Source organism: Erigeron canadensis, chromosome 1 (genome assembly GCF_010389155.1).
Source record: "Erigeron canadensis isolate Cc75 chromosome 1, C_canadensis_v1, whole genome shotgun sequence".
Taxonomy (NCBI): Eukaryota; Viridiplantae; Streptophyta; class Magnoliopsida; order Asterales; family Asteraceae; genus Erigeron; species Erigeron canadensis.
Genome location: NC_057761.1, coordinates 48,701,886 through 48,713,888, shown reverse-complemented (window position 1 = coordinate 48,713,888; position 12,003 = coordinate 48,701,886). Strand labels below are relative to the sequence as shown.

Sequence of the window (12,003 nt, the reverse complement as noted above, 5' to 3'; positions counted from 1 at the left end):
CATTTTATATACAAATTGCATAAAAGAATAGTGAGGATGGAGGCTAATTATAAAAGCAGATAAGAGCTTTTGATAGATATTTTAATTTTCTTTTCAGGTCAGTGCATAAAGGTTGGATAAGTGGAATTCCAGATTCAATGGAAACATATAAAATGTTCAATAAGTCGTTGCCTCCTTTTTGCATCAAAATCTGAACGACGTAATAATTTTAACAGGATCAGGTGGACGATTGGACCAACATAAACTCTAGATGCTGTCTTTATCTATCGTTAGAAGTGAAAAAGTTTTTTCTTAAGTTCACTTGATCTCTGTATGCTTTTTTAGCAGTTGGAAGATGGCTTTTAGTGGCTTCAACACTATTTCTTTGAGAACTTGCTTTGTGCATGATTTAGTGCTTTTTTGTGTATTTAAACTTACTTAATAGAAAGCAAAAGATAGATAAGGTTATGACATATGTCATGTGCCCTATCTGAAGATGATCCATTTGATTTAGTTAAACATGTTTGAAATGTAATTAATTATTCTTTCATATCTTTGATATGAGATTGTAATGGAAACATTAGGTATATATAGGCTGCAAATGTCACCAAGTAAATAACTAAAAAACATAGAATTCTAACATTTGATAACATCCTAGCACCTTTTTTTCCTTTCTTACTTGCAAATATGGAAAAAGAAAATCAAGTTGAATGCATTATAAGGATTAGTGATGCATCACCGGAGATCTTGGAGCCCGAGCCCCAGTCTAAACTTAGAAGAATATGGGCTAGACCGAAGGGCTTGTTTTTAAGGTTTGTGACAAGGGTCTGGAGGTTCTTAAAGAAAGCATGGGATTTAGGAATAGATGACCCTAGAAAAATGTTCCATTGTCTCAAAGTTGGGGTTACTTTGACAGTTGTTTCATTCTTTTACTATATAAATCCTTTGTATGATAGTTTTGGTGGCAACGCTTTATGGGCTCTTATGACTGTTGTTGTCGTGTTCGAGTACACTGTTGGTACGTAATTAAAACCATCAAACTGCACTCTTTTTTCATTTCTTTTTACAAGTAAATAAAGAAAGATAAACCCATATATGAAATATCAGAAACATAGGAAAGGGACCTAAAGTTTGTTCTGTTCTGTTTATAAATCGCGAAATGTTCTTAAAGTTAACAACATATCCTGATGTATTAGGTGGAACTCTTTACAAGTCTTTAAACAGAATCTGTGCAACTTCACTAGCAGGATTTCTTGCATTAGGCGTACATTGGGTTGCCAGGCAGGCGGGACATAGATTTGAGCCAATTATCATGGGCATATCTCTCTTTATAATAGGTAAAACTATCTTCCTTAAGAAAAGCTTTTCTTGGATCTGCATGGCCTAATTTCTGATTTTCTTACAGCTTCTGCCACAACCTTTTCTAGATTTATTCCACAAGTGAAAGCTAGGTATGACTATGGATGCACCATTTTTATCCTCACTTATGGTCTAGTATTACTTTCGGGGTACCGTGTGGAGAAACTCCTAGATGTAGCCATGGAAAGACTGGTAACAGTTATCATAGGGACTTGTTTGTGCATATTCATTAGCATGCTCGTATGTCCCATTTGGGCTGGTACGCAGCTCCACCTTCTAGTATCTTCTAACATGGATAAGCTTGCATCTTCCCTTGATTGTAAGCACTTTCTGCAAACAGATGCCGTTATCATTACCAGTTGAGTGAAAATTTCTAAATTTCTGATTTTTGTGTCGTGTGAATTTGTACTCAGCCTGTGTAGCTGAATACTTTGGGGAGGCTGATGAAGATTCAAAACAGAAACTGAAAGACTATAAACATGTTTTGAGCACAAAAGCCTCAGAAGAATCTATGGTATGCTATCAGAAGCATCATGTAGTAACAATGTGGCAATGAGTGTTTTGGTCATTCTTAACAATTTGATTACTCGTGTGATGGGTTGATGACAATTGGGATGTTATGTGCAGGCAGAATTTGCTAGATGGGAGCCTGCCCATGGCCAGTTCGGTTTCAGGCATCCATGGAAGAATTACATCAAATTAGGCTCATCATCACGTAGCTGTGCTTATTGCATTGAAATGCTGGTTAGTTGTCTGGATTCTAGAAATCAGGTAAAAACGAAGTTATATAAGTTCATCTCAAAATTATTATTTTTTTCTACATGGGCTTGCCTAAAAACTTATACAAGTGCGGTTATAAAAAGGTACCTGAGACGATAAGGAATCATCTTAGAGCATCATGTTTGAGTTTAAGCTCAGCATCCTCAAATGTTATAAGAGAACTGTCAACAAGCGTATCTTCAATGACACGATCGACCCAACTATATACAGATATCAAAGAAATGAAGAAGGCAGTTCAACAGTTACAAGATAACTTACAGACTCTGCCTAATTTATCGATTCAGTCACTAGAAGAGAAATGCAAGAAACATGAGATGCCGCTCACAGAAATCATCCAATTAGTTAGTTTCACTTCTTTGCTAATTGAAATTGCTTCAAGGATAGGAGGCATTGTGAAAAAAGTCGAAGAATTAGCAGACTTGGCTGAATATAAGCTGGCAGAAGATGAAGTGGAGCTCCAGAATACCACGGTTTTGAGCAAGATTACGTATAAAGATGAAAACAGTACAACACTACAACAAACCTCCAAAATGTCTGAATGTTCTCATTCTTCTTATATATAAGCTTTACATACATACTCTAGTTTAAATATGTAAAGTATATAATCTAGCGGAAACATACTTTGAAGTCCTTGAGATGCATTCTGCCAACCACTAGTGTACTTTTACACTACCATTGTATAATTAAGAGTTACTGTAATACTTTAGTTGGTCTTCGAAAAAATCAATTAGTTAATAGACCCTTGGATGCAGGGGTGACAGCTTATGATATAACATTATAACCTATGACTCGACACAGAAGTAAGCGGATTTGGATTGAGGCTAAATGAGTTTAGGTCATAAACGGATTGACACATTAGGTTTTGGTTGCCTTCCAAAATCGTTTACAAACCGTCAACCTGTTTAAAAATACAGGATAACAAATCAAACTTCTATAGTTATTTTTAATTTTTCTCATGATCATACATTCATTTTCATAAGGATCAAAAGTATCTATCTTGAATGGCTGCCATTCTTGTACATGGAACGTACTTGATTTGTTGTTGTATACGTATATATGTTTGTGTGAATCTCGATTAAGTTCTTGTCATGAACAAGTGTTCATTTTTGTCAATATAATGGTTGTTGAGTTTTATAAACGTTTCATCATTCTTTTTAACATATTTAATCTTTATATTAAGGGAAAAACCAATATGATGCTAGAAACATGAAAGAAGCTAGAAACATGAAAGAAGCATATTTCCCCCTCACAAACTCCTCCATGAAAATCACATATTTGAATATAAAATCTCTTACCCCTGGAAATCATGGTGAAAGCATGCTGCTAGAAGCATACTAGTTAACCCCTTATATTAATTATCATAGACTAGATGGATATTTTACAATACAACGCCATGTTATGTGCTATAGCTAAAAAATATTCCAAAAGAAGAAAGCAACAAAAAGAAAGAAGAAAGAAACTGCTCAGTGTCGCCTTCTGTGGATTTTGAGTCCCGATACTTCGACGGTGTGCGGGGAGGTTAAGATGTAGGCAAACCTTACCTTAAACAAAATAGAGACTAGAGAAGCTGCTTACATTTTCTACTTAAATGGTAGAAAAGACCCTCCAATAAGATGACGATAACCCATAACCTCAGGGTGTTTTACCGGTTATCCAACTTTATTAAGGAAATAAGATCAATTATGTTAGAATATTAGATAGAAGGACTAAAGTTGTCAAACTAATCCGTCTGTTGGGATGAATCAAATACCACTTAAAAAAAAAAAAAAGAAAAAAAGAAATCATTTTCACTTGTTCTTTGAAGAGCCTAACCAAAAGTTTTACAAAATACATCAATATATCCAAAATTATCACCAAAATAGTGAAATTTTCTGATAATAATCAACATCCATCTTTTATTTAACAATATGGTTGTGGGAATGGCCGAAAATTTGAGGAAAGAATAAAGAAGGATTGATTTTTAAGCTTATGAAGGTATAATCTTTATTTCAGTTTCTTATGAATTAGGGTTTTTATTTATTATGGAAAATTTGCAAGTTTTTATATTAGCTAATGAATTTAATTTGAAAGTTGAATTATAATCTTGGAATCGCATAATATATTGTTGGTAGTGATTATTATATAAAAGTATGTATGTATATTCTCAAAGAGAAACCAATATTCATTTAGATGCATGTAATAGAAACCTTGGTTAGTGATTGAAAAGTGATGAGTTTTGGTATGATTAATAGTATAATACTGTATATTTAGGAAGTGTCATAAACTTGTTTGAGTTAGTTTAAGATTTTTTTGATGCAAACTCGAAGTTGGATCAGCTTTGTGTGCCGAAAATACACTGTTTTCAGAAAATCATAGAAAAAAAATTAACCGTTCATTGAATTTCAACGAGTTCAGAACCGATTTCGAAGTTCTCCGATTCTACTTTTCAGCAAATTTAGTCCCAGGTTCTGATTAATTAGTTAAGTGGGTCAAAATTCCAAAAGGCTACAGACTGTCCAAAACTTCATGACAACAACTTTTGCTGAAAAGGAGTTGTGTTCGAAAATCATACTAAATCAACCGTAAGCTTGACAAGCTTAAAAGCATTAGAAGGTAGAAACTTGTACCATTGTTGTATTTGGGGTACAAGTTGTCTCTTGTACTTTTTTCTTTCGATATGTCGCCCTATTTTTAATAATGGGCCGTTTAATAGTAAAATAATGATTATACTCGAATGTAATTTGAGTAGTTCCGTAACAGGTTTTGTTGCTTAGCAATAAGCATGGATGATAGATTTTACAATAAGGTCATGCCGAGATTTTTAATTTTTATCGGTTGTCATTTTGTCATATTTTCAGTATTTGGTATAGTCATACAGGTATGCATTTATTGAATGCATAGTTATTGTATAAAATGTCTTAAAAATTTTGGGGCTTTACATCGTTATTTTGCTCAATTGATGTAACAGGTGACGGGCTGAATAGGTAGCCGGTTACCACTTTAATTTCATTTAAACGAGGTCACTTATGAATGTTGACATGGCTTGATGACATGGACTAGAGTGTTTATCTATCTTTTATCTCTCTATATATATGATTTGCTGTAATTGACTGATGAATTTGTTGTTTATATTGTTATCAGATCATTATTGATAAGGAGATCAGGAGGTGGTGGTGTTCGTAGCATTCAAGGAAGAACTATCCTTCAGAGACATAATTGAATGAATGAACTGAGACGCAATTGAAGGAATGAACTGCCAAAGCCTTGACGGCGGAGATCGTTGTGAAGGCGGCGGTGTTGTTGGTCGTGAAGGTGGATACGGTGGAGGTGGTGGTGGTTACGGAGGTGACAGTCATGAAGGAGGATAAGGTGGTGGCCGTCGTGATGTGGATATAGCTGTCCACATGGTGGTGATGATTCAGAAGGAAAGTGGTGAAAATATAAATTCAGGGTAGAATTGTCGGTATCAGTTTAACTGGTTTTAAAGGTCGGTATTCCTCTAAAAGGCTACTACTAGTTTAACCAATCTGAAAGTTAATTGCTTAGGTTGTATTCCTTAGTCAATTAACCTTTGGAGTTCCCATTCATCATTGTTGAGATGGCTTTAAGCAATTTTGACAAGAAACACTGTTATGTTGAATAAACGAGTGGGAAAAAGGATAATACTATATTAACAAGGAGAAATTCATGAAGGGAAAACACTAGGAAGAACATGTTGATATATTTAAATGTAATGACTAATGATTAATTTTCTTTTTTTATTATACATCAATGTGTTGATTTTTGAACTTTGAATATATCTCCTTGTCTTATAGCATTTGATTGAAAATAGGACGGGCATTTAAGAAATTGGGATCTCCATTTGGGGTCGGGTCAAGGACTAGGAAAAAAAGGTCATTTGAGGCAAACCACTTGATCTCATTTTTCAAGTAGAAGACACAGACAAAGCGACACAAAACTATAAAGCAAATGTGAGATACATGTATCTAAGGCTCCAAGCTAACCAAAGGTGACACAAAAGGTAACCATCCAGCGTGATTTAATATTTCTGACAGGCTAAACTGCTATTATTGTGATGATGGTTTAGCTGCTAAAATGCTAATAGTTGAGGACTTTAGCACTCCTTAACAGTTTCTTATGGAGGTAAAAAGAAAAGAATAATTAAAGGTTAACAGGTCAACACATGTGGTAGCTAGACTAGACATCACATTACATGAATTTTAACCAATTCCGTTTGAATTTTTTTTCAGATGCTATGTGAAGGAAAAGGGTGTTTTCTTGAAGTGGCTGACTTAGACTTTGGTAAGGCTATCGTGAAAGGACTGATACAGTACATGATAAGATTCGGACGCACTTTATAGTCAAAGCTGAGGTAATCTAATCATTTAACCAAAGGGCATGAATAAAAGTAGTCATTTAAACTGATTTACTTGTGAATAGGTTTATTCAGGTTATGCATGACAGGTCAAGTGTGTGAATTCATAGAAAAATAGGTTTGAAGGTGAAAGTCAGTCGAGTAACAAGTCACACAAAGTGCATTAATGCATAAAACGATCTAAATCGAATTACTCCAATAGTTCAGTTACCATCGATATAAGATAGTCTTTGCAATCATGTTTGACACTTTTTTTTTTTCTGAACTGCTTAATCATGTTTGACACTGTTTTGTCGAAGTCTGATTTTTTCCCTCATTTTGTACCAAAATATATACCTCTTGACCTGCTTCTTGCCCTGCTGGTTTTGCCACCTCAAAAGGTATGAGATTTGAGAGTTATGGCATAGCACACATGCAGCATGAAAAAGAAGAAAAGTTAATCATTTTTTATAAATGTGTGATAGTGTGATGATTTTTCATGCTAAAAGGCATGTAACTGATCACAAGATATATTAGCTCTTGCTTGATATTTGTGTCTTAATGATAGGTTATACAAGAAAGAAATCAGTTGCATGACTTTTTTTTTTGGAACAGCAGTTGCGTGACTACTGTTACAAGTCTCTGCAACTTCCTGTAAGCTTTACAGGACACACTGTTAACCATTATAAACCAATTAAACATGCGTTAGTGGCAGAAGTAGAGATTAGAGAAGTAATTATGCAGATTTTTTGTTTTTTGGGTTTAAAAGTTGGATTTTCTTGATATGGTTTTTCTTTACATTTCAATATTTTGAACAGATATAATAGTTACAGTTTGTAGGCTGAGAACCCCCTTATAGTTTTTATCTGGGGTTTAGTTGATAGGGCTCAAACTCGACTTGAAGAATTTGTGCTAAGCTCGGCTCGATAGCTCAACTAGTGTCATAATGCAAGGTGAAATCCTGAGCCATACTCGAAACTAAACTCATAAGACGAAATCTCAGAGAGTTTTGACACTTCACTATACTGAAAACATGATGAGGCACTAATAACCTCTTTGGTTCTTGCGTATATGGATCGTTCCTGACATCCTATCAAGTTTTAAGTTGAAATTTGGTGAAAATAAATTTACCTAAAGATAATAATGATGATGATGATAATAATAATAATAATAATAATAATAATAATAATAATAATAATAATAATAATAAAATACAATTACCATCAATAAAGGGCCTCTTATGCCTTTTCTGAAACAATTTTGAAGCAGCTTAACATTTTCTATCATGCCATGTGCATTTGCATTCTGTTACATTCTGCAACAGAAGAACACTTGACATGTTGCTTCACCAGACCTATAAAACTGATAGAGATATCAAGTTCATAAATATCATAATTTTAAACTGAAGTTCATCGTCAGCTCATCCATCACCACCAACAAAAAATCGACCACAAACCGAACACAACTCAGCATCCACTATGACTACGATCTATATCTTCCATCTCAATGGCGAGGTTGGTATTGTTGACAAAGATACTTTAAGTATGTACTTAAGCAGATACTACCTTACTCCCTTAGATGAATTGCTTTTTATGTTCAAAGGATGATTTGTTGTTTCAGTGAAAGGAGGTGAGGTGAGATAACCCATTTATGATTTTAAACTAAAAGTGCAAAAAGAACTCTTTGGACTAATACTTTTTATTTCTTAGTACTGACACTTGAAAGTATTATCTGTTTAGGGGGAAGGTAGTATCTGTTTTATAGATTCCCTATAGCTATATTGGGCTTGCACATTCAAAAATGTTTGTGCAGAAAGCATGTCTGTGAGCATTTTTTTAGTCACAATTGGCATTAAGTTTGAACTCAATATCCAATGAACCACACCATGTGTACCCTAAGTCCCTAACAGAAGCCAAATTTCTTTTTAAGCTACTAATGGAAGAACATTAGATAGTTTGATTTCTCATTCAAAGTAGCGTGCAAAAGGTTAAATAAGTGGCATTCCAACACTGATTAAAAAGTTCAAAATATCAATGAAGGTGCCCGAAAATTTTGAAAAGGTATTAGTTCATGATTCATGATTTATTGTTTTCAAAAAAATATGGGACGAGGTTGCAATTTTATATTTGATGAGATAAAAAGGATACACCATTGCCCCGAAAAAAGCTAAGTCTATGATGCTGTCTTTATCTGTCATAAGAGCAAAAGATGTTCAAAGTTTTCTTGATCTTTACATATGTAAGACACTAACACCAATGGTTAGTGGTTTCGACACTATTTCATCAATAACCTACTTTGTGTATGTCTCTAGTGCTTACTTTGATTGTATACTTGCATAATATAAAGCAAAAGATAGATAGCTAGTTATATATGTATCCTATCCCGACCTACCTCAGAAGATGATACATTTAATTTTATTGGACATATAAGCAATGCAAAAGCAGTTTAGTTTTTGGGATTATTAATTCATTCATATGAGGTTCCATATCGATATTTTATATAAATAGTCTGCACATGTATTTAGTTAATCGACAACAACATAGAATTATTATATTTGAAACATTCGTAGGACTCCAATTCTCCCCCTGACAGTTTCCTTTTCTTTCTTGTACACAAATATGGCTAATGAACACACACTTGATTGTATTATTGGGATTGGTAATAGATCATTGGAGATCTTAGAACCGGAGACTGGGTTTGTATCGTGGGCTAGATTAATGGCTTTGTTTAAGAGGCTTTTGACGAAAGCGTGTGATCATGGAATAGACGACCCAAGAAAAATGTTCCATTGTCTTAAAGTTGGGGCAGCTTTGACAATTGTTTCATTGTTTTACTACATACGACTTTTGTATGATGGTTTTGGTGGCAATGCTCTTTGGGCTCTTATGACTGTTGTTGTGGTGTTTGAGTACACTGTTGGTAGGTATTCAAAGCCATAAACACTCTCTTTTTAGTTTCCATTTTGTGGCTTTGATAAGTAAGGTACTAAGGTAATACCCACATGATAAATATAGGAAACAGAGAAAAAGGGTCTATAGTTTGTCTTCTTTGTTTCATCCTTCTTTTAGTTTTTACAACATGCTAATCTTGATGTAGGTGGAACTCTTTATAAGAGTTTAAACAGAATCGGTGCAACTACACTAGCGGGATTTCTTGCATTAGGTTCTCATTGGATTGCTAGCCAAGCAGGACATAGATTTGAACCCGTTATTATGGAAATATCTCTCTTTGTAATTGGTGAGTTAGATTATCTATCATAAAGTATGTTTTTTCTTGAATAGGCATGCATGGTCCAATTTTTAGCTTTTTTGCAGCTTTGGTGACAACCTTATCTAGATTTATTCCCGTAGTGAAAGCTCGGTACGACTATGGCTGCACCATATTCATTCTCACTTATGGTCTGGTCTTAGTCTCCGGATATCGTGTTGAGAAACTCATGGACGTGGCCATGCAAAGACTATCCACAATAATGATAGGGACCTTTTTGTGCATTATCATTAGCATTCTCGTGTGTCCCATTTGGGCTGGCATAGAGCTCCACCTTCTCATTGCCTGTAACATGGATAAGCTTGCAAATTCACTAGAATGTAAGTACTTAGTTTAATTTAACATATTTTTTTTAATTAAGTTCTAAATCTCTAACTTTATGTTGGCTGATTGTACACAGCCTGTGTAGCTGAATATTTCAGTGATGGTGATGAAGAATCCAAGAAGAGACTTCAAGATTATCGATTTGTATTGAGCTCAAAAGCCTCTGAAGAATCTATGGTATGAGTTGCTAACTATCAATTGGTCAAATGTTTTCGTTAGATGAATAGGCTTTGTTGATGGTTTTTCAGGTACTTAGTTGTGTTATTATTTTGATATTGTGATGAGTTTCTGATAATTGAAATGCATATCCCAGGCAGAATTCGCCAGATGGGAGCCTGCTCATGGCCCGTTTGGTTTCAAGCATCCATGGAAGAATTACATCAAAGTAGGCTCATCATTACGCAGTTGTGCTTACTGCATTGAGACACTCGTTAGTTGTCTGGATTCTAGACATCAGGTCAGTGAAAACCAAGTTCTAGTTAGTTCAGTTCTTTTATTTATCCAAAATCGGTTTGCCATAAAATTTTAAAAAAATAAATAAAATAGAATGGTTTCAAACAGGTTCCCGAGACGATACGGAATCATCTTAGAGCATCATGTTTAAGTCTAAGCTCATCGTCATCAAATGTTATAAGAGTACTATCGACAACTGTATCTTCAATGACACGATCAAACCAAACAGATAATGTGATTAAAGAAATGAAGGATGCGGTTCAAGAGTCACAAAATAACTTAAAAACTTTGTCTGGTATATTGATTCGCTCACACGAGGAGCAGGTCATGAAGTATGAGCTGCAAGACATCATCCCACTAGTGACTTTCGTTTCCTTGTTGATTGAAATTTCTTCAAGGATAGAAGGAGGCATTGTGAAAACAGTGGAAGAATTAGCACACTCAGCTGAATTTGAGCAGTCCGAAGATGAAATGGATCTCCCAATGGCTCATGTTGGCAGCAAGATTGTCGGTAAAGAAGAAAACATGATAGCCCTCCAAAGGGTCTGAAATACGTTAACTTTTTTTTTATATATAAATAAACTCAAGGATCTGTGAGGTTTAGCGGGTTCGTATGACCGACTAAATGTTACCTCCCATATATCCCATCTTTGACGGGATTGGATTTTTTGTTGTTGGTTTAGTGGTTGATATTGTGAATGTGTATATCATCTAGGGGAAATGCACACTACTTTCACTTGTGTTCTAAGGTAATTTCTTTTTGTACATTAGTTCTTGATTTATTCCATATATATGCATCCTTGTATACATTGTTTTTTTGATTAGTAGTTTATAAAGCAAAAAATTTGGTTACGTACACCATTTGGAGAAGGCAAGGAAAGTTGATATTATTTCATTTAATATCTTATTCACACTGAATCTATAAAATTATGTAAAAATTCATGATGAAAGTTTCTTTTGATACAGAAGGTGGACTATATAAGATTAAGGAAAAGTAAGACCGCTCAAAGTCTCAAACACTCCCAAAGTCAAAGACTTCTCATCCAAATCGAAGAAGGTTTCGATACATTATATGGTATCTATGTCATCCCAAATATATAAGTTTAGGGGCTTTAGTTTTCTCATCTTGACAAAGTTGACATGTGTTTCGCCACTGTTTTGTCAAACTCAGCGATTCCAGTTCTCCACTACTTTTGAAAGACGTAACTTACAAAATTTGAATTAACGACTCATATTAAAAACATCAAAAATCTAGTACTAATGTTTTAGTAGACAAATGACAACCGTTTAACTTTCTAACTTCGAGGGTGTATAATGATGGTTGTGTAGACAAGGTGGAAGGCCATGTGATAGTGTTAATCATTAGGTGGATGGTGTGGCGGTGGGGTGAACAAGGTGGCTGTATCCACCTTGGGATATATATGGTGTGATTTGATATAGGTGTTTTTTTAATTTTTATATATGTATTTTTTATTGGTTATTGGGGTATTGTAAGATATAACTTTAGA

The 12,003-nt window shown here is 34.5% G+C and overlaps 2 protein-coding genes across 4 annotated transcripts; both read left to right on the top strand.

Annotated features, from left to right (window-relative positions):
* The first annotated feature begins 666 nt into the window (after positions 1 to 666).
* On the top strand, positions 667 to 2,766 carry LOC122601313 (aluminum-activated malate transporter 10-like). Its single transcript, XM_043774082.1, has 6 exons — positions 667 to 997; positions 1,176 to 1,316; positions 1,385 to 1,657; positions 1,752 to 1,852; positions 1,966 to 2,109; positions 2,202 to 2,766. Exons 1-6 carry the CDS (start codon positions 667 to 669, stop codon positions 2,679 to 2,681), a joined length of 1,470 nt encoding a protein of 489 aa, XP_043630017.1. The 3' UTR covers positions 2,682 to 2,766.
* A 1,132-nt stretch (positions 2,767 to 3,898) lies between these two features.
* LOC122601301 (aluminum-activated malate transporter 10-like) lies at positions 3,899 to 11,265 on the top strand. 3 transcript variants are annotated; one of them, XM_043774073.1, is made up of 10 exons: positions 3,899 to 4,092; positions 5,239 to 5,584; positions 5,930 to 6,118; positions 6,348 to 6,469; positions 9,117 to 9,370; positions 9,548 to 9,688; positions 9,766 to 10,038; positions 10,119 to 10,219; positions 10,356 to 10,499; positions 10,604 to 11,265. In XM_043774073.1, the coding sequence occupies exons 5-10, from the start codon at positions 9,169 to 9,171 to the stop codon at positions 11,042 to 11,044; spliced, it is 1,302 nt and encodes a 433-aa protein (XP_043630008.1). In that variant the 5' UTR covers positions 3,899 to 4,092; positions 5,239 to 5,584; positions 5,930 to 6,118; positions 6,348 to 6,469; positions 9,117 to 9,168; the 3' UTR covers positions 11,045 to 11,265. The 3 variants fall into 3 exon arrangements, with proteins under 3 accessions (XP_043630008.1, XP_043630012.1, XP_043630005.1); XM_043774077.1 differs by having other exon boundaries at positions 5,913 to 6,118; XM_043774070.1 differs by lacking the exons at positions 3,899 to 4,092; positions 5,239 to 5,584; positions 5,930 to 6,118; positions 6,348 to 6,469 and having other exon boundaries at positions 8,883 to 9,370.
* The last annotated feature ends 738 nt before the right edge of the window (positions 11,266 to 12,003 follow it).